Genomic DNA, 18,395 nt, shown 5'->3' with positions numbered 1-18,395 from the left:
GCTTATTTCACTTAGCACAATGTCCTCCAGGTTCATCCATGTTGTCACATATGGCAGGATTTCATCTTCTTTTTTTAAATCGAATAATATTCCACAGTGTATATATAGCATATTTTCTCTCTCCATAAATCTGTTGCTAGACACTTAGATTGTTTCCATATCTTAACTATTGTCAATGATGCTGCACTGAATGTGAAATCCAGATACTTTTTTGAGAACATGATTTTATTTTCTTTGGATATATACCCAGAAGGAGGATTTCTGGATGACATGGTAATTCTATTTTTATTTTTTTCAGGAACCTCCATACTATTTTCCATAATGGTTGTACCAATTTATATTCCCATCACCAATGCATAAGGGTTGTTAATTTCCTCCTTGCCATACACTTGTTAACTTTTGACTTTTTGATCATAGTCATCCTAACAGGTATGAGATGATATCTTATTGTTTCGATTTGCATTTCCTGATGATTAGCGATGTTGAGCACCTTTTTGTATACTTTTTGGTCATTTGTATGTCATCTTTGGAAAAATATCAGTCTTTTGCCCATTTTTTTTTCTTAGAGACAAGGTCTTGCTCTGTCGCCCAGGCTGGAGGGCAGTGACATGATCATAACTCACTGCAGTCTTGACTTCTGAGGCTCAAGCAATCTTGCCACCCGAGCAGCTCGGACTACAGGTGCACATCATCATTCCTGGCTAATTTTAAAAATGTTTTTTCTAGAGACAAGGTCTTACTGTGTTGTCCAGGCTGGTCACAAACTCCTGATCTCAAGGGATCCTACTGTTTCAGCCTCTCAAAGTGCTAGGATTACAGGCATGAGCCACTGCGCCTAGCCCCTTTGCCTATTTTTCAGTTGGGATATTATTATTGTTATTATTTTTTGCTGTTGAGGTTTATGAGTTCCTTATATATTTCAGATATTAATACCTCATATATATATGGTTTTCAAATATTTTATACCATTCCTTTGGTTGCCTTTTCGATTTGCTGTGTTTTTGCTGTGCAGAATCTTTTCAGTTTGGTACAGTCTCCCTTGTTTGTTTTTACTTTTGTTTCCTGTGCTTTTGGTATCGTATCAAAGAAAAAAAAGAAAATCATTGCGAAGACGAACGTAATGGAGCTGTCCCCCTGTGTTTTCTTCTAGAAGTTTTACAGTTTTAAGTCTTAAGTTTAAGTCTTTCATCCATTTTGAATTGATTTTTGTGTATGGCATAAGATAAAGTTTCAATTTCACTTTTTTGGCACATGGATATACAATTTTTTTTAGCACCACTTATTGGAGAGACTATTCTTTCCCTATTGTGTGTTCTTGGCACCTTTGTCCATATGGTCATTATTTGACTGTACATGTGTGGGTTTATTTCTGGGCTCTCTATTCTGCTCCATTGGCCTATGTGTCTGTTTTTATGCCAGTACTATACTGTCTTATTACTATAGCTTTGTAGTATAATTTTTAATCAGTGAGCGTGATGCCACCACCTTTATTCTTCCTGCTCAAGATCGTGTTAGCTATTTGGGGTCTTTTATGGCTCCAAACAAATTTTGGGATTGTGTTTTCTATTTCTGTGAAAAATGCCACTGTAATTTTAATAGGGATTGCATTGAATCTATATATCACTTTGGGAGTATGGACATTTTGACAATATTGATTCTTCTGATCCATGAACACAGAATACTTTTCTGTTTGTATCATCTTCAATTTTTTTCATCAGTGTTTCATAATTTTCACCACACAGATCTCAAAGTCTTGTTTGTAAAGGGATAAAACTTGTTTTTTTTTTTTTTTTTTTTTTTTTTTTTTTAGTAGAAAGGGGCACCCACAGGGAGAAGCAACAGCCAGAAGTTCCCTTCCTTCCATATCTGTTGGGAACCTCTTGGGGTCCCTGCCCTCAAGGAGTTCCTTGGAGGAGGAAAGAGCCGTGTAAAATGGAAAGCTTGCAGTTCCACAGAAATTCTAGAAGTACAATGCCAAAGCAAGAACAAAATGTTCAGGGGACAGGGGAGGGCTTCAGGGCTGTTGTAAAAACTTCGGGAATAAGTGAAAACTATTTCCTCAGGCATGGCAAAGTCTTTGCCAACTGTCAAGGTCTAGGTGCTGGGTAGTAAATGCAGATGCCCCCACTCTCAGCTTCCCTTTATGGCATGTCTCCTTGCTGTCTCCATTTCCTTGCCTCCTGTTCATGCCTCGGTCCTACTCCAGTCAGACCATCAGCCTCACTCTCACCGAAACCGCTCTTGCTGCTTCTGTGTCAGCTCCTCAGAAGCCTACCCCGGCCGCCATACTCAGAACAGCACACCTTTCTCTACCCTCTTACCCTGCTTGACTTTTATTCATAGCTGTAGCACTCCCTGGCATTATGTTTATGAATGGCCAAGTGATTTTCATTTAACTTACGTATGTATTTATTCAGCTGACATTGATTGAGCACCACCATGATTGAGCACAGGCACTGCTCTCAGCTCTGGAGACAAGTGGACAAGACAAAGTCCTTGCTTTCATGAGGTTTATGTTCTTGTGTAGAGAGGCAGACCAAAGGCAAACAAGCGAGATGATTTCTGGTAGTGGTAAGTGCATGGAGAAAGTCAAGTAGGGCAATGAGGTAGAGTGACTGGTGGCTGGGGAAGAGCTTCTTTCAATTGGGTGGTCAGGGAAGGCCTTTCTGTGGAGGTAATACTTGGACTGAGACTTGAATGGTGAGACAAAGCTAGCTGTTATGGATTGAATTGTGTCCCGTAAAAATTAATATGTTAAAGCTCTAGTCCGCAGTACCTCAGAATATGACTTGATTTAGGATTAGGGTCCTTGCATATATAATTAGTTATGATGAGGTCATACTGGAATAGAGTGGGTCTCTAATCCAGTATGACTGATGTCCTCAGAAAAAGGAGAAATTTGGATACAGATAACGCATGGGGAGAATGGCATGCGAAGATGAAGGCAGAGATCTACAGGCCAAGATATCCACCAGAAGCTAGGAGAGAAAGGTGGGACATATTCTTTCTTACAGCCCTCAGAAAGAGTCAACCTTGCCAACACCTTGATCTTGGATTTCTAGCCTTAATAACTGTGAAACAATAAATTTCTGATGCTTAAGGCACTCGGTTTGTAGTACTTTGTTATGACAGCCCTAGCAAACTGATACACCAGCCTTGGACAGTTATGGGTCTGAGAGTATAGTGTTTCCAGCAAGGAAACAGAAAATACAAAAACCCTAAGGCAGGAACTCTATTAACCACCTAGCTCACTGTCTTGTGATTCTTTGTTTTCATATGTGTCCTCTTACATTAGACTGTGAGCTCCTCAAGAATGAGGACAGTGTCTTATTTCTTATGATTCCCCTGTGTCTAGCATGGTCCTGGACAGAGGATGGGTGCTCAGAAGATGCATGCTCAGTCTAGGAACATATGTTCCTTTAGCTATAAACCTACTTCATTGTCTAGGAGGCAGCTTGTTTTCTCCAGCTCATCCTGGAGGTATTAAATGTCTAATTAAATGTGTTCCTTGGGATTCTTCTGCTGTAAGCAACAGAAACTGATATCTTAAATAACAAGGTAGAAAGCAGTTGACTCAGGTAAATGGAACTTAGAAAGGAGGAGGTACAGCAGAGCTCAGGGATACCTGGATCCAGAGACTTAAACAGCTTACCCCTTCCCTCTTTCTGTCTGTCCATCTCTCATTTTGGTCCCTGTTCATGGTAGGGCCCATGCTTTAAGCACTTTCTTATACCTCCATGCAGTGGGGCAAAAGGGTCCTGGCTGCTTTGGGATCATAGCCTTACAGCTCTCCGTCCAAGGGAAGATAAGGACAGTTTCTTCCCAGCTTCAGTAGAAAAAAATTTCAGAGAATGGGCCCTGTCTGGTCCTATTGGGTCACCTATGCCCCCCCACCCCGACTTGTGGCTTACATAGAGTAAGGGGAAGATTCAAGCCTTCTAGAGTCACATAGGGTCAGGGAAAGGGACAATTTCCCAAAGAATAACAACACACACCTCTGTCTGAAATCAGGGCATGTACATGAGGATGTATGTCCTGTGGTGGTTATGAGCTTGGGCTCTGGACCTGCCCTGCCTGGTTCCAATCCTGACTCTGCCACTCAGCAGCTGCTGGACATGTTATCTCTGTGCCCCATAACAGGGATAATAATGTACCCACTGAAAGGACATTGTGAAGACAAAATGTGCTAATAATACACATAATGCCCTTGGAATGATGCTGGGCACTCTTATCTATGCTACCTACGTTTGTATTATTTATTATTTTTGTCACTGTTTTAAAAGAATGCATTGGTAAGCATGGACCCTATATCTTCTGAGTCATTTTTCGTTTCACCCCTTTTCTAGATAGTATTTTTCTTTCCTCTTTTCTTCATGGTCTTTACTTCCTTCTATGTCATTTCAGATGCGAACACTTGGTTCATTTACTTATCAGCCAGTTCTTAACCCTCAATAATTTTGTCTTTAAAACCTACATTCACATGTATTGTTAGGACATTTAAGGTGATTTGATTTGTTTGTGTTTACTGAAAATGGGTGCATTTTCATTAGGTATAAACTGAAGAAGGGAATACAGTCATTCACCACCTAGTGACAATTTGGTCAGTAATGGATAGTCATCCCATAAGGTAGTGGAACTGAAAATTCCTATCGCCTACTGACGTCATAGCCATCATAATGTTGCAGTGCAATGCATTACCTTTTCTATGTTTAGACATATTTCGATGCACACCTACTTACCATTGTGTTACAGCTGGCTACAGCATTCAGTACGGAAACATGCTGCACAGGTTTGTAGCCTAGGAGCAATAGGCTATACCATGTAGCCTAGGTATGTAGTAGGCTATACCATCTAGGTTTGTGTAAGTACACTTTAGGATGTTCACACAGTGATGAAATCGCCTAATGACAAATTTCTCAGCATGTAGTCCTGCCATTAAGCCCCATTGTTAAGCAACACATGACTGTATTTCATTGCAGCTGGCAGGAGTTGCATTTGAGATCGATAAGACCTTTGAATTTTGAGAGCCAAAGATGTCAGATAAGATCTGAGGATTAATAATAGTTAATGTATACTGAATACTTCCTGTGTGCCAAGCACTGTGCTAAGAGTTTTTTTTATGTGGATTATCTCATTGATCCTCACAGAAATGTTGCTGGGTGGTGAATCTATGAGGAAATCAGGGGTCAAGAAAGTTGGCAGAGTTCTCATAGATGGGATCTGTGAATTAGGCCCAGTCTCTTTGATGCTAGTGTCTGAGCTTTGACCACTAACTCAGTGATCATCCTTTGCCATTACAGGGTAATGGTAGGTGAAATACAAGATTTCAAATATGAAAAAAAAGGAAAAAGAAAAATGAGACACACAACTAGCTGTAGATAGACAAATAACATTATTGGCTGTTGATACACAAAGACAGTTTCAAGATTACCACAGAAATCCTGGCATGGCTAGTTCCCCAATTTTATGGAAAAAATTTTTATGTCTCTCTCTCTACATATCATATATTATATATGTTAAAAATTAATGTACACATGAAAACAACACACTGATTCTAATTTTTTTTTAAAGTTATTTTAATGATATTATTATATTTTATCTTAGTTCTTTGGGACTGTGATTTCTAAATGGGGCACTACAATATATACTTCTTATATCCAAAAATGACCCCAGTTTTTAGACAAGAGGAAAAGAAACTAGTGTCTGAGACAGATATTTCATCATTTTCCTATTCAGAGAGAAATGGCTACTGTGCATGCTCTGGTGTACTCGGGCTATGGATGGGTGTTTGTAGATTACATCATTTCCCCCCAAAGAATTCCTGCTATGTTCCAGGCACTGTTCTAAGTGTTAGAGATATATCAGTGAATAAGACAGACAAACTCTTTCCTCTTCCTAGAGCGTGCATTCTAGTTGGGGAATATAGGCAATAAAGGAGTACATGAATCTAATATAAAGTATATCAGGTGATGAAATTTTTTTGGAGAAAAATAAAGCAAGGGGAAGGGAAAGAAGGTGCTTTGAAGGATGGGTTACAATTTAAAATGGAATGATCAGGGAAAGGCCTCACTGAAAAGGTGATGTTTGAATAATTACTGGAGAAAGGTGAGAGAGGGAGCCTCATGGATACCTGGTGAAGTCACCAAGTCATGGGAATAGTAAGTGCATAAGCTGGAGCTGGCTGGGGTAGCTGCAGACAAGCTGGAACTGCGAAGAGCACCATGAAGGGCTGAGGGCCCGTTTATTGAAACGACTCTGAGGGCAGAGTTGGGGAGATACAGGAGCTCATTTGGGGGCATGATATGCCCATTAGCCATCTGAGCAGAGGTGTTGAGTTGGTAACTGGATGTAAAAGTCTGGTTCTGGGGTAGAGATTACACATTTGGGAGCCGTCAGTGTGTGGATTGCATTTAAATCTGTGAAATGGGATGAGAGCACCAAGAGAGTTACTGTGGACAAGGAAGACTGGGACTCAATTCTGGAGCACTCCAAGAGTTGGGAAGATGAGGACAAAGTTGCGAAGGAGACTTGGAAGGCGCGTCCAGGAAGGAAGAGGAAAATATAGTAGAGATTAGTGTCTTGGAAGTCAATTAGAGAGATTTCAAGAGGAATGTTAATTCTGTGGATTTCTGTTGATCAGCCCATTGAGATGACCACAAATTGACCACTGGATTTAGCAGTGGGCACTGGAGGTCATTGGTGCAATTTCGTTGGAAGCTGACTGCTGATTAATGCCATCTGTCAGGGTTTTTCTCTGCAAAGTGGACATTATATGCTCAATTGTACACCATGTGGCTTACATTCTATTTTGTCCTGCTTTACTATCCCAGCAAAATGTTTCTATACACCTATCCTTGTAGATGCGGGTTTTTTGGTTTTTTGTTTTGTTTTGTTTTGTTTTGAGACGGAGTCTTGCTCTGTTGCCCAGGCTGGAGTGCAGTGGCGTGATCTCAGCTCACTGCAAGCTCCACCTCCTGGGTTCACGCCATTCTCCTGCCCCAGCCTCCCGAGTAGCTGGGACTACAGGCACCTGCCACCACGTCCGGCTAATTTTTTGTATTTTTTTAATAGAGACGGGGTTTCACCATGTTAGCCACAATGGTCTCAATCTCCTGACCTCGTGATCTGCCCACCTCGGCCTCCCAGAGTGCTGGGATTAAGGCATGAGCTACGGCGCCCGGCCTTTTTTTTTTTTTTTTTTTTTTTTTTAAGATGGAGTTCCACCCTGTCGCCCAGGCTGGAGTGCAATGGGACGATCTCGGCTCACCGCAACCTCCACAACCTCCACCTCCCGGATTCAAGTGATTCTCCTGCCTCAGCCTCCCAAATAGCTGGGATTACAGGCACACACCACCACACCTGGCTAATTTTTATATTTTTAGTAGAGATGGGGTTTCACCATGCTGGCCAGGCTGGTCTTGAACCCCTAACCTCAAATGATCCACTCTTCTCGGCCTCCCAAAGTGCAGGAAGTATAGGCATGAGCCGCTGTGCCTGACTTTGTAGATGCAGTTTTTAAGCTGAGGGAGATTGTAATCCAGCTGCCTCATCTCAGAGCTGTGGAGAACAAGGCTTGCACAGGTTAAGTGAGACAAGCAGGTTTGTTCATGGTAGAGTCAGGACAGCAATTCTGGGATTCCTAATGCCAGACTTATTGTTTTGTCTGCCACACCTGGCCTGTGTGCCAAAAGTCATAGACTATCAATTCTGGAGCAGAGAGAGAATGGCTCCTTCCTTGTTCCTCTAATTCTTACTGTTTTTTTGTCAGATAAACTCATTGAGCATAGATGGAACACAGAGCTCCAGAATGCTTGGAGTTCTTCAAAACCTGATTTGAATCCCAGCGCTTTCACTCACTAGCTGTATGACTTTGTGCTGGCCAATTCATCTCAATGAGCCTCAGTTTCTTCATCTGCAAAATCGGGATAATGATGGCACCCCATAGAATTGTGAGAATTAAGCTACCGCTTGCTTATAAAGTGCTCCCCACAGTGCCAGTACACAAGTGTGTTCCATATATGGTGGCTCTTGTGATTATTAGGATATTGGGACTGTAGTTTCCAGGATATTGCTCTTGTTAAAACCGTCTTTAAAAAGACTTTTAATTGATGCCATTGCCTGGGTTTTATTTTTGAAACAGATTGAGTAGAGTCACACCCACAAATCTGTTAAGATATACCCTAAAGAAGTTACCAGATGTCTTTTTCTTTTTCTCCTAGTTGCTGCTACTAGGGGAAAAACTCTGACAAAATTTAAAACAACACACTGCACACTCAGGGAAAATATGTAATTTGTTCCCCTTTGTCAGCACTGAGAAAACAAAACTGTGGGTTTCCAATTTCCTGGCTTGCCGTCACTCGCGTAGGGAGATAGCAGCGGGAGGGAGCAGCTGCAAGTGTCAGGTATACCTAAAAATTTGATATCTGGCAGGTAAGTGTTCATAGACCTCCAAGATGCTTAAGGGTTGCTCTGACTATTTAGAATATGTTTGTGGTTACTATTAAGAATAATGCAAATTGTTTCCAATGAATCTGCACCAAGTCCTTTCAAAATATACTTGGATAATTAATTGGTAGTGCCAATGAAGTGGTAATGTGTGGTTATAGACTTTCCTTTCTCAAATCAGCATGTGGTTAAAAAAATTATTGATCATACCAAACCTCTAGCAATAGTGGTAAAACATTTCTTAATTCCAGTCCTTTTTTTTCGGTCAGTGAACTGTTTACCTGACTCTGCATGCCTGTGTGCATGTGTGTGTGTGTGTGCGCGCCTGTGTGGAGAGCAGAGCTTGAGAAAGGAGAGAGTGGGGAACATAAAGGGGAAGGATGAATTATAGGATATCTTTCAAAATTGTTGCAAGTGTATTTCTTTAATCACATACAGGAACTTGAATTTACTCCGAAGTGTTTTTGCATTTAATATTAGGGCGGGACCTGATGTATGAATAGAAAAGATAAATTTGTTTAGATCTAATTAGTGGCATCATTTCTTTACATTCATGCAACTAACACTGGAATTCCAGTTATACGCCAGACATTGCATTAGGCATGGGCCAATAAATAATAATTAATGCTAACCTCTTTTTGTTAGGTTTAATATAATGTAAACAGTAACATGAAAGTGGTAAAGAACTCCATGTTACACAAGTACAGTGAAAAATGAGTTTCTTTTCCATCTTAGACCATCCATTTTTCTTGACTGCCCTTCCTGAGAATTTCACTGTATATCCATTTATGTATGTATACATCATCATAATCTATTCTCATTGTTTTTTAATACAAATGAGATACTTTAAAGAGGGTTCCACCTCTTGCTTTTTTTCATTCAGCATTTGTTCTTGTTAATATGTTAGCACCAGCTGATGTACTCCATTGGTTTTATTATAGTTGCATAGCATTTCATTGTATGGATGTACCATAATTTAATTTTCCAGACTTCTAACTTGTTTTAAAATGGGTACATTACCTTCTGCACTACGGGGTTCTCTTTTAATGAGAATTACACAAAATAACATCTATGACTACCACCCTGGTGCTAGATTTACAATGAATATTGGTAGAAGAGATGAATTGGTCTTGTTTCTTCATTTATTTTGCATATTGTTTTCTTTATGGATAATGAAAAATAAAATTCATTACTAGGAATGATCACATATTCCAAATTAATGAAGTCTGTGCTAATGAGGTTTGTGTCCTATCAGCTGCATCCCGAGCATAGTGACACACTCAGTTTGCATAGTGACATACTCAATCAGTGTTCTTGATCATGACAACATAAATAGATCTGTTTTAGAAAGCTGTTGTCCATCAGCACCTAGCAGGAAATGGTGACTCTCTGTAGGCTGGCAAACTCTGACACATTTCATTCTGTCTGGCAGGCATTTTTAATTTGAATGAATGACAGAGGCCTTAAACTCAGTTCAGACTCTGGAAGCATGTAAACATTGGTCAGAATTGTTCCCAGAGTCTTTTAAGCCTTTAGAGAATCTGATTCTGAGGACCCAAGAGGTGCACTTCCGGTGGAGGGATATTCCACCCCCTGTGAAAGGGATTCTCTGTGTTTCACTTCAGGCACGCCTTGGTTCATTGGACAAATGGTCTTCTTCAAGGTCATCTGTGATTCAGGTGTTTTAGGAAGTGGCTCGGTTATTCCTTACCTGTCATTCAGTTCTCTCTGGTGCTTGGAGGCCTGTGGTGGGTAAGATTCCTGTTAGCCACCAGGGAGGACACCGAGGCATATATGATGCAGATTCTGCCCTGAAGAAGCTAGCATGTTGTCTGGGAGAGACATGACACTACCCCCAGACAGCAAGCAATATGGTGTACACTGGAAATATAGGAGCAGGGGCTCTGGAGTCAGACTCTCTGGCTCCCCTCTTTAGCTGTGTGACTTGGCAAGGCAGTTAACATATTGCGTCTCTGTTTCCTCATCTGTAGAACGGGGATAATAAGAGTACTTAACTCATTGTTGTGAGAACTAAATGACTTAATACATGGAAAGTGCTTGAACAGTGCCTGACACACAATGAGTGCTCAGTGATTGTTAGCTGTTGTTACCATTACATACAACACTGCAAAATGAAAACAGATGACAGTAACTACTATTTTATAGTAAGGTATTGGGCTTGCAAATGAAAGTCTTTAGGCTAAGTGTTTCGTATTTGATATCTCATCCAATCCTTGGAATAATCTGTGAAGTAAGATATTTTAAAGATGAGAAAACTGAAATTCAGAGAGGTTAAGTAGCTTGCTCAAGATCATACAGCCATTAAGTAATTTGAATTCATATGTAACTCAGAAACCTATGCTCTTTCCTCTAAACAATATTTCTGGGAAAATAAAGGAAAGGAAGTAACTTTCATTTTGTGGACGAACAACAAGGCTTAGAGCACTTAAGCGACTTGCCTGAGATCCCATGGAAGCTCAGGTTTCCTCAGACCACATCCCAGTGTTTCTAAATATCCATGGGGCTGGCACGCTAAGGAGGACAGAATGGAACGTCTTGCTCCCGAGGAGACAGGCAGGACCAGTGTACCCAAAAAGGCCAACTAGGGCCAAATATAAAGGAAAATCTTTCTATGAAGCCATCCAATATGAAATGAGATAAGCAGTGTATTTCTCTCTGACATAAAGGAATTTGGAAATAGATATTCCAGAGTTTGTTGTGGTATTTTCATTAGGTCATTTGGGTCCCAGTTTCTTCCAGCTTTCTTCTTCTTGGCCTTTCGGGTGCTGCCCTGGTTTTTACAGTTTAAAAGTTCTCCGCCATCAGTCACATTTCTGTGCCAGGAAGTGGGAAGACGAATGGCCAATCTCTTCTTTCAGAACTTTCCAGTAGACCCACCCAACAGGTCTACTTACATCTCATTGGCTTCCTAGTTGTAGAGGTTGGCTGAGAAATGTTATGTTTTAATGGGACATTAGTGTGCCCAGCTAAAAATCGGGTTCTGTTACCAAGAAAGGAGAAGTGAATGAGAATGCGTAGAGAACTAGCAGTTTTCTACCACATTAATTTATGTAGACCTTTTAGGTAAAGAAACTGAAATTCAGAGAAGACTTGTAACTTGTCCAAAGTCTCCCAACTGACAAAAGGTAGAGCAGGGAAGGGGACACAGGGCGCTGTCTCCTGGCTTCTGTTTGTTGTATTTCTACCCTGAATCCACACCAAGGTCCAGACCAGGGCTCTGGTTTTAGGATTCTGAAGGTCTTTCACATGAAGCAGTTTTATCAAATTAACAGGAGCTGCTTATGCCTTTGGGGGAAGCAGACTGTGGGTGATTTATTTTTTGCTTATTAGTCTTATATCCTCCAGTGTTTTCCTAATTTACTTTTCTTTTATCCTGCCATTTTATGAATTCAATATTATATATCTTTTTAGTCTCTTTAGTACTTATTGATCCTTTTGTGTGCCTACTGAAGATTGCCCCTGGGCATTCAAATGCTGGTAAAGGATAATTACTATGCCAGCTAGTGAAAATAAAAATGACAACACATGAACCTTCCCTTAGGACATGGGAAATTGAGTTGGAAGTCTAGATTTGCTTCATTATTCCAAGAAGAAATACCATTTATTGAAATGCTTCCTGTTGAGATCTATTGTTTTCCTGGGTTCTTTTTGACTTTAATATGCTCATTCATGGGAGGAAAGTCATATTTAAAGAATAAAGTCATTTGCTCAACAGTTCTGAGCAATATAAATGTGATTCCTGCCTTCATATAGTTTACCAAATAGCAGGAAATACAGTTACAATTGAATAGTGAAAAAAAAAGCTCTGATGGAATAATTAGAGTTGCTATAAGCACACACCAGAGACATCCACCCAGTATCTGGAGGTAGGTAAGGCCTCCTGAGGAAGTGACATTTCATGCTGAGCCCTGAAGGTGATCAAGAATTAGCCACAAGATTTTTCCAGGCATAGGAAGCAGGATGCATAAAGATTGAGGAATGAGGGGGATGTAGGTACATGCCTCTGAGTTCCTCAAATGCACCAACATCTCCCTCATTCCTCAAGGAGGCTGAGGTGCATTCATACTGAGCCTAGTTAAGAGACTAGAGATAGTAGGTGCAGACTGGTCGGCTGTGGCTAGGTCACACAAAGTCTGATAAGCCACATAAAGTCTCCTTCCCACATTGGGATCCCATTATAGGATTAAAACTAGGGAATGACATCTGAGATTTGGGGTTCAGAAGGTGGTGGAGAGTGTTTCAGCATGTGCAAATGTCCTGAGGTGAGCATGAATGTGGAACCTAAAAAGGTGGCCACCTTCACTGGAGTACACCAAGCAAGGGGTGTGGCATCCAGTGAAGGCTGGAGATGTAGTCTCTGCTTTGAGTCTTATAGTCTGTCAGTGATTTTTTTTCTTTACCCTAGGAAAACTATTACTTTAGCTTCTAGGTAGTGAATAGATTGGGAGTGGGGGTAGCAAGAATAGAAGAGAAAAACCAATTAGGAAGACACTGTAGTTGTACAGGGAAGAGAGGTGATTACGACTTAGACTAAGAAGGTCAAGTGGAAAAAATGGAGAAAAGTAGACCAATTTATGTAAATTTTGAAGAACCTGCTGAAGGACAAGGGTTAAGGATTAACCTGCTTATCCCCAGGCTGGTGTTTGCTTATGAATACAGAGATCCTAACTCATGGGTTTGTCCACAGAGAAGACTGTGATCTGGGAGACTGGTAGAGCACAGCCTCAGGATAGAGCCATGTGGTTGCCCAAATGCTAACAAGAAAATTCACTGGACACCTCCAGGGTTGCTGCTTACTGTTGGACAGGAAGGAAACCTGGAGTTTATATTGTGATCATGCAGCTTGGATGCCTCTTGAGCTATACTCTTCACCCTACCCTTGTTTTCTCCTTGTAACTTTGATTTATTGTCAGGGTTCCGACCTCTGGAGCCTGGTAGAGCAAGTGTAATCCCTCTTGCACATGACAGGTGTTCCAAGACAGCTGTCCTGTTAACAAGTCTTCCTCAAAGTACACATCCCTGTTCCTTCAACCATTCCTCATGGGGTTTATCTTTGAAGCACTTTGCCAACCTGTCAGCCACTTTGCTTCAGACACATTTCATTGTATAGTGTCCTTCCTAAATGTGATGGATTGCAGCCGGCTGTCACCTTGACAACAGAGACAAAGGCCTTAGGGGAAGAGGATAGAAATTCTTTAACATTTATGTCTCTCATTATTAAAGGTAATACATACTCAGAGAAGAATACTGAAAAATACAGAAGAGTATAAGGAAGAAAACTTAAATTCCTGTAATACTACCACCCAGAGGTAATTAGCTGACATTTTGGTTTAGTTTCCTCTAATCTTCTTTATATGTTTATTGTTTTAAAAATTGGTATAGATGGATCTCTTTTATATTCAACTTTTCATGTCATTAAAAGTGCTCATCAACATTATTTTATTGACTATTTCCTGACGCAGTACATGTTTCTAGTTTTTCACTTTTATAAATAACATGCAATGGTACATAAATAACATAAGTAACAGCATTGCAGCACATAAATCTTTTTTACTTGTCTTATCTCCTTAGGGTAGATTCCTAAATGGAATTACTGGGTACAAACATTTTCTGGGCTCTTGGTACATATGGCCAGATTGTCCTCCAGAAGGGATTTACCCATTCTACTTCCTACCCCAAAACACAGATAGGCAAACTTGTTCGTTTCAATATGCCTTTGCCCAGTCCAGAAGGATATAAGTGGAGATATGTCCCAAATACAAGGAGGGGAGGTGTGAATAGAATACCACTAATTCAAATAGCTAACATTTTTGGGTGCTTATTTGTGTACCAAGTGCTTGCTAAGCATGTTTCATATTTATATCAAGTACTTCTCACATCACCACTATACATCATATGTCATTACAGATAAAGAAAAGGCCAGGCGTGGTGGCTCACGCCTGTAATCCCAACACTTTGGGAGGCCAATGTGGGTGGATTGCTGGAATTCAGGAGTTCGAGACCAGCCTGGGGCCAACATGGCGAAACCTCGTCTCTAATAAAAATACAAAAATTAGCCGAGCATGGTGGTGTGTGCCTGTAATCCCAGCTACTTGGGAGGCTGAGGCAGGAGAATCACTTGAACCCGGGAGGCAGAGGTTGCAGTAAGTTGAGATCATGCCACTGCACTCCAGCTTGGGTGACAGGGGGAGACTCCATCCCCCCCCCCCAAAAAAAAAGAAATAGACACAGATCATTAAGTGATTTGCCAAAGATCAGACAGATAGCTTGACAGTGAAGATAATTATTTGGGTATAAATAACATAATAGTTGACTAAAAGAGGCTTTCATTCTGGATTTATTTTAAAGTAAACTTTTTTTCTTTAAGTGTAACAAACATACAGAAAGGTGTCCACATCTTTAAGCATATTACTTGAGGAATTACCACAGCTGCCACCTCTGTACCTACCATCCAGATTAAAAATTGGAATATTATCAACATCCTAAAAGCAAACTCTATAGGCTTCTCCTAATCAGTATCCTTTACCTCATCCACAAAAGTAACAGTCTTCATTTCTAACATTATAGGTCATTTTTGCCTGTTTTTGAACCTTATATATATGAAATTATAGTACACATATTCTTTATTGTTTTTGCTTCTTGCCCTTAATATATTGGTTGTGAGATTACCTTATTGTGTGTAGCAGCAATTTGTGCATTTTTCTTACTGGACAGCATTCCTATTGTATGATACTTTATGTGTGTGATTGTACCACAGTGTACCATTTTGCTGTTTGTTGATGGACATTTGTGTTATTTCTCCTTTGGGGCCACTGTGAATGGTGTGGTTGGGAACAGAACTTTTTTTTCTTTTTCTTTTTTTTTTTTTTTTTTTTGAGACTAGGTCTTGCTCTGTCACCCAGGTTGGAGTGTAGTGGCACAATCACAGCTCACTGCAGTCTCAACCTCCTGGGTTGAAGTGATCCTCCCATCTCAGTCTCCCAAAGTGCTGGGATTATAGGTGTGAGCTACCGCACCTGGCCAGAACATTTTTGTATAGCAAAAGATATATATGTGCTCAGGCCCAGGGGATGCTGTTATATAATTCTCTATTTTTCCGTATCTGAAATATTTCTTTTCCTCCCACCTCAGGCCCCCAAGTAGCTGGGATTACAGGCGCATGCCATCACGCCTGGCTAATTAAAAAAAATACGTTTTTTTTTTTGTAAAGAGAGGGTCTCACTATGTTGCCTTGGCTGGTCTCAAACTCCTGGGCTCAAGCAGTCCTTCTGCTTTGGCCTCCTAAAGTGCTGGAATTACAAACATGAGCCACTGTGGCTGGCTGAAATATTTCTTTTAAAAAACTATTGTGTGTGTTTGCGTGTGTGTGAGAGACCACACGCACATGCAGAAAGGCGTGAGGCGGGGGATTTCAGGGGCCCTGCCGAAGGACAGGGTTACAAATCCCCCACGTTGGAGAATGTGAGCGCAGCCTCGTGAAAGAAGATTGCTCCAGTGAGTGCGACATAACACTGCTGTTGGCAGCCACCAGCAGGAGCTGCTTTGGGAGGAAGAGTGCCTCTCCAGTTTAATTATGAATTTCAGGGAAGCGAGTCATGATCCTCTCCAGCCTGCTGTGGTGGTTGGAAGGATGCCACTGGGAAGTCACCAGGCATTGCAAGTCTGCTGAGGAGGAAGAGGGGAGGGACTTTGCACACTCTGTGACCTCTGCGAGGACAGTGTATCACCACACAAGACGAGTGTCAACATTAGAGATTTGGGTCCCACATCTCATCAGTCCCCCAAATCATTTATATCTGCACTTGGAAAATAAGTGCATATGGTAAAGTTAGACAGAACTAGGGTGTCCCATGTCCGGGTGTGCCTGGGGCAGAGTAGTTTACCCTGTTTTCCTGACGCTTGTTAAATCACCCCCTTTTACTCCTTTGTATCACAAAGTATTCGGCTCTCTACTTAGACAAAGTGACTGAGGCTCTGTCACTTACATGCACTGTGACCTGGAACACATTGCTGCAGCTCTGAGCTTCATTTCCCACACCTGCCGCACAGGGTTGTGGTAAAGGTGAAAGGAGGCAGTGGGTGCGAGGCCCTTAGCCCCGTCTTAACTCAGGAGAAGGACTCAGATTTTAAGGCCTTTTACACTTTTTCTTTGCTGCAGTTATCACTGGAACTAGAATTTTCTTCACAGTGATGATAAACTGTGAAAGTCAGAGACGGCTGAGGCAGGGAAGTCATGCATTTTTTTCCATCTTACGTCTTAAAGAATTTGTTTTTTTCTTCCTGGGATAGAAGGAGTAATTAATTATTTGGGCTTTTCCTTCAGGGTTCTCATCTGAATGGAGAAGCTAGCAGCATTTAAGATGTGAACTCACCATCAGTTATGAAGAGCTGGGCTTAAATGTCTCAGTCCGCACTTTAGGGGAGTAATTAAGAAGCCCTGAGACGTGTTCAGTGTAGTTGTTTATGCCTGTTGTCGTCGTATCATTATTAGTAACATTCTCTTTCCTTCTCACAAGTGTCTCAATTAGGACAGTAAGTTATATGGTTACCCTAAATAGGATCTGTGTAAGCCCATCCTCGGGTGAGAAGTCTTAGACTAGAAACAAGGCAAATATCCATTAACAGGAGAATGGGTAAATAGATAGTGATATATTCCTAAATCGAATACTATTACATAACAATGAAAATGAATGAAGTATAATTACGTGTGTAAACATGAATAAAACTAAACAAATGCTGAATGAAAAAGCAAGTTACAGAAGAATACCTGCTCTATATTTTTATTGACATAAAATTTAATATAGCAAAATTAGATGGTTTATTGCTTAGAGATACATATATATGTGACAAGGAGAGTATAAAGAAAACAAAAGGAGGCCGGGCACAGTGGCTCATACCTATAATCCTAGCACTTTGAGAGGCCGAGGTGGGTGGATCACTTGAGGTCGTGACCAGCTTAGGCAACATGATGAAACCCTGTCTCTATAAAAAATACAAAAATTAGCCAGGTGTGGTGGCGCATGCCTGTAGTCCTAGCTACTTGGTGGGCTGGGGCGGGAGAATCGCTTGAACCCAGGAGGCGGAGGTTGCAGACATACCCCAGTGTGCGAGATCGTGCCACTGCACTCTAGCCTATGCGATAGAGCCAGACCCTGTCTCAAAAAAAAAAAAAAAAAAAAAAAAGAAAAGGAATGATTAATTGAAGATTCAGATTGTTGGTTATCTGCATATTAAGGTTGGGGTGCCTGGAATAATGGAAGGATACACAACGTCATTATTCTATTTCTTAAACTGTGGGATGGGTATGTAGGTATTTTGTTAATTTATTTAAAATGTGGACACATGTTATGTACATTCTCTTGATTTCTTGGGATATTTCACACAAGATATACTGAGAATAAAATGAAACTAAAACAAGATACTGCATGGTATCAGATGTTCTACTTTTTATGCTTGTTTGTTGTTTTGGGGTGATTGTTCATTGTTGAGTGAGTTTAGGGAGAGGGTAGCTATAGCTAGACTTTCAAGCTCTGGGCTGAGGTGACAGTGAGACTGATTTGCTAGTACCTTTAAGTCATTAAAGTAAATCCTGGCAGTTACAGGGGGACCATTTGGTTTTGTTTCTGTTGCTGGTGTCGTTGCTACCAGTACTGCTAACACACTGATGTTCATTGAGCAAAGATTTTTCTAATCCCTTAACATATATTATGTCTTTTAATTCTCAAGAGATATGCAGTGAGATAGTTTCCATTGTTATGTCCGTTTTACAGTGAAGGACGGTGAAGCACAGAGGGAATAGGAATTCTGCACTGGCAGTGTCTGCCTTGGGATTCCAACCTTCACCGCCTGCTCCCGCCACCGCAGTGCCTCCAGGGGCCGACCACAGTGAAATGTAAAATCCAATCTAACCCTGACCGAGGTGCAAGCAG

At 40.9% G+C, this 18,395-nt stretch overlaps 1 protein-coding gene across 8 annotated transcripts in view; it reads left to right on the top strand.

Moving 5' to 3' along the window:
* The window catches only part of TMCC3 (transmembrane and coiled-coil domain family 3), a 304,986-nt gene that overhangs the window by 62,858 nt on the left and 223,733 nt on the right, over window positions 1–18,395 (top strand). Inside the window, exon 2 of one of the 8 annotated variants that reach the window (XM_055238348.2) lies at window positions 13,690–13,775. The exons of 6 other annotated variants lie outside the window; for them this stretch is intronic. In XM_055238348.2, coding sequence (XP_055094323.2) covers window positions 13,690–13,775 — 86 coding nt within the window. Of the gene's footprint in view, window positions 1–12,489; window positions 13,776–18,395 lie in introns of those variants that run through there. One more of the 8 variants, XM_055238350.2, reaches the window with a different exon arrangement.

This window comes from Symphalangus syndactylus, chromosome 13 (assembly GCF_028878055.3).
Source record: "Symphalangus syndactylus isolate Jambi chromosome 13, NHGRI_mSymSyn1-v2.1_pri, whole genome shotgun sequence".
NCBI lineage: Eukaryota > Metazoa > Chordata > Mammalia > Primates > Hylobatidae > Symphalangus > Symphalangus syndactylus.
Note: the sequence above shows the minus strand (reverse complement) of the source record. Positions and strands in the feature narration are given on the sequence as shown.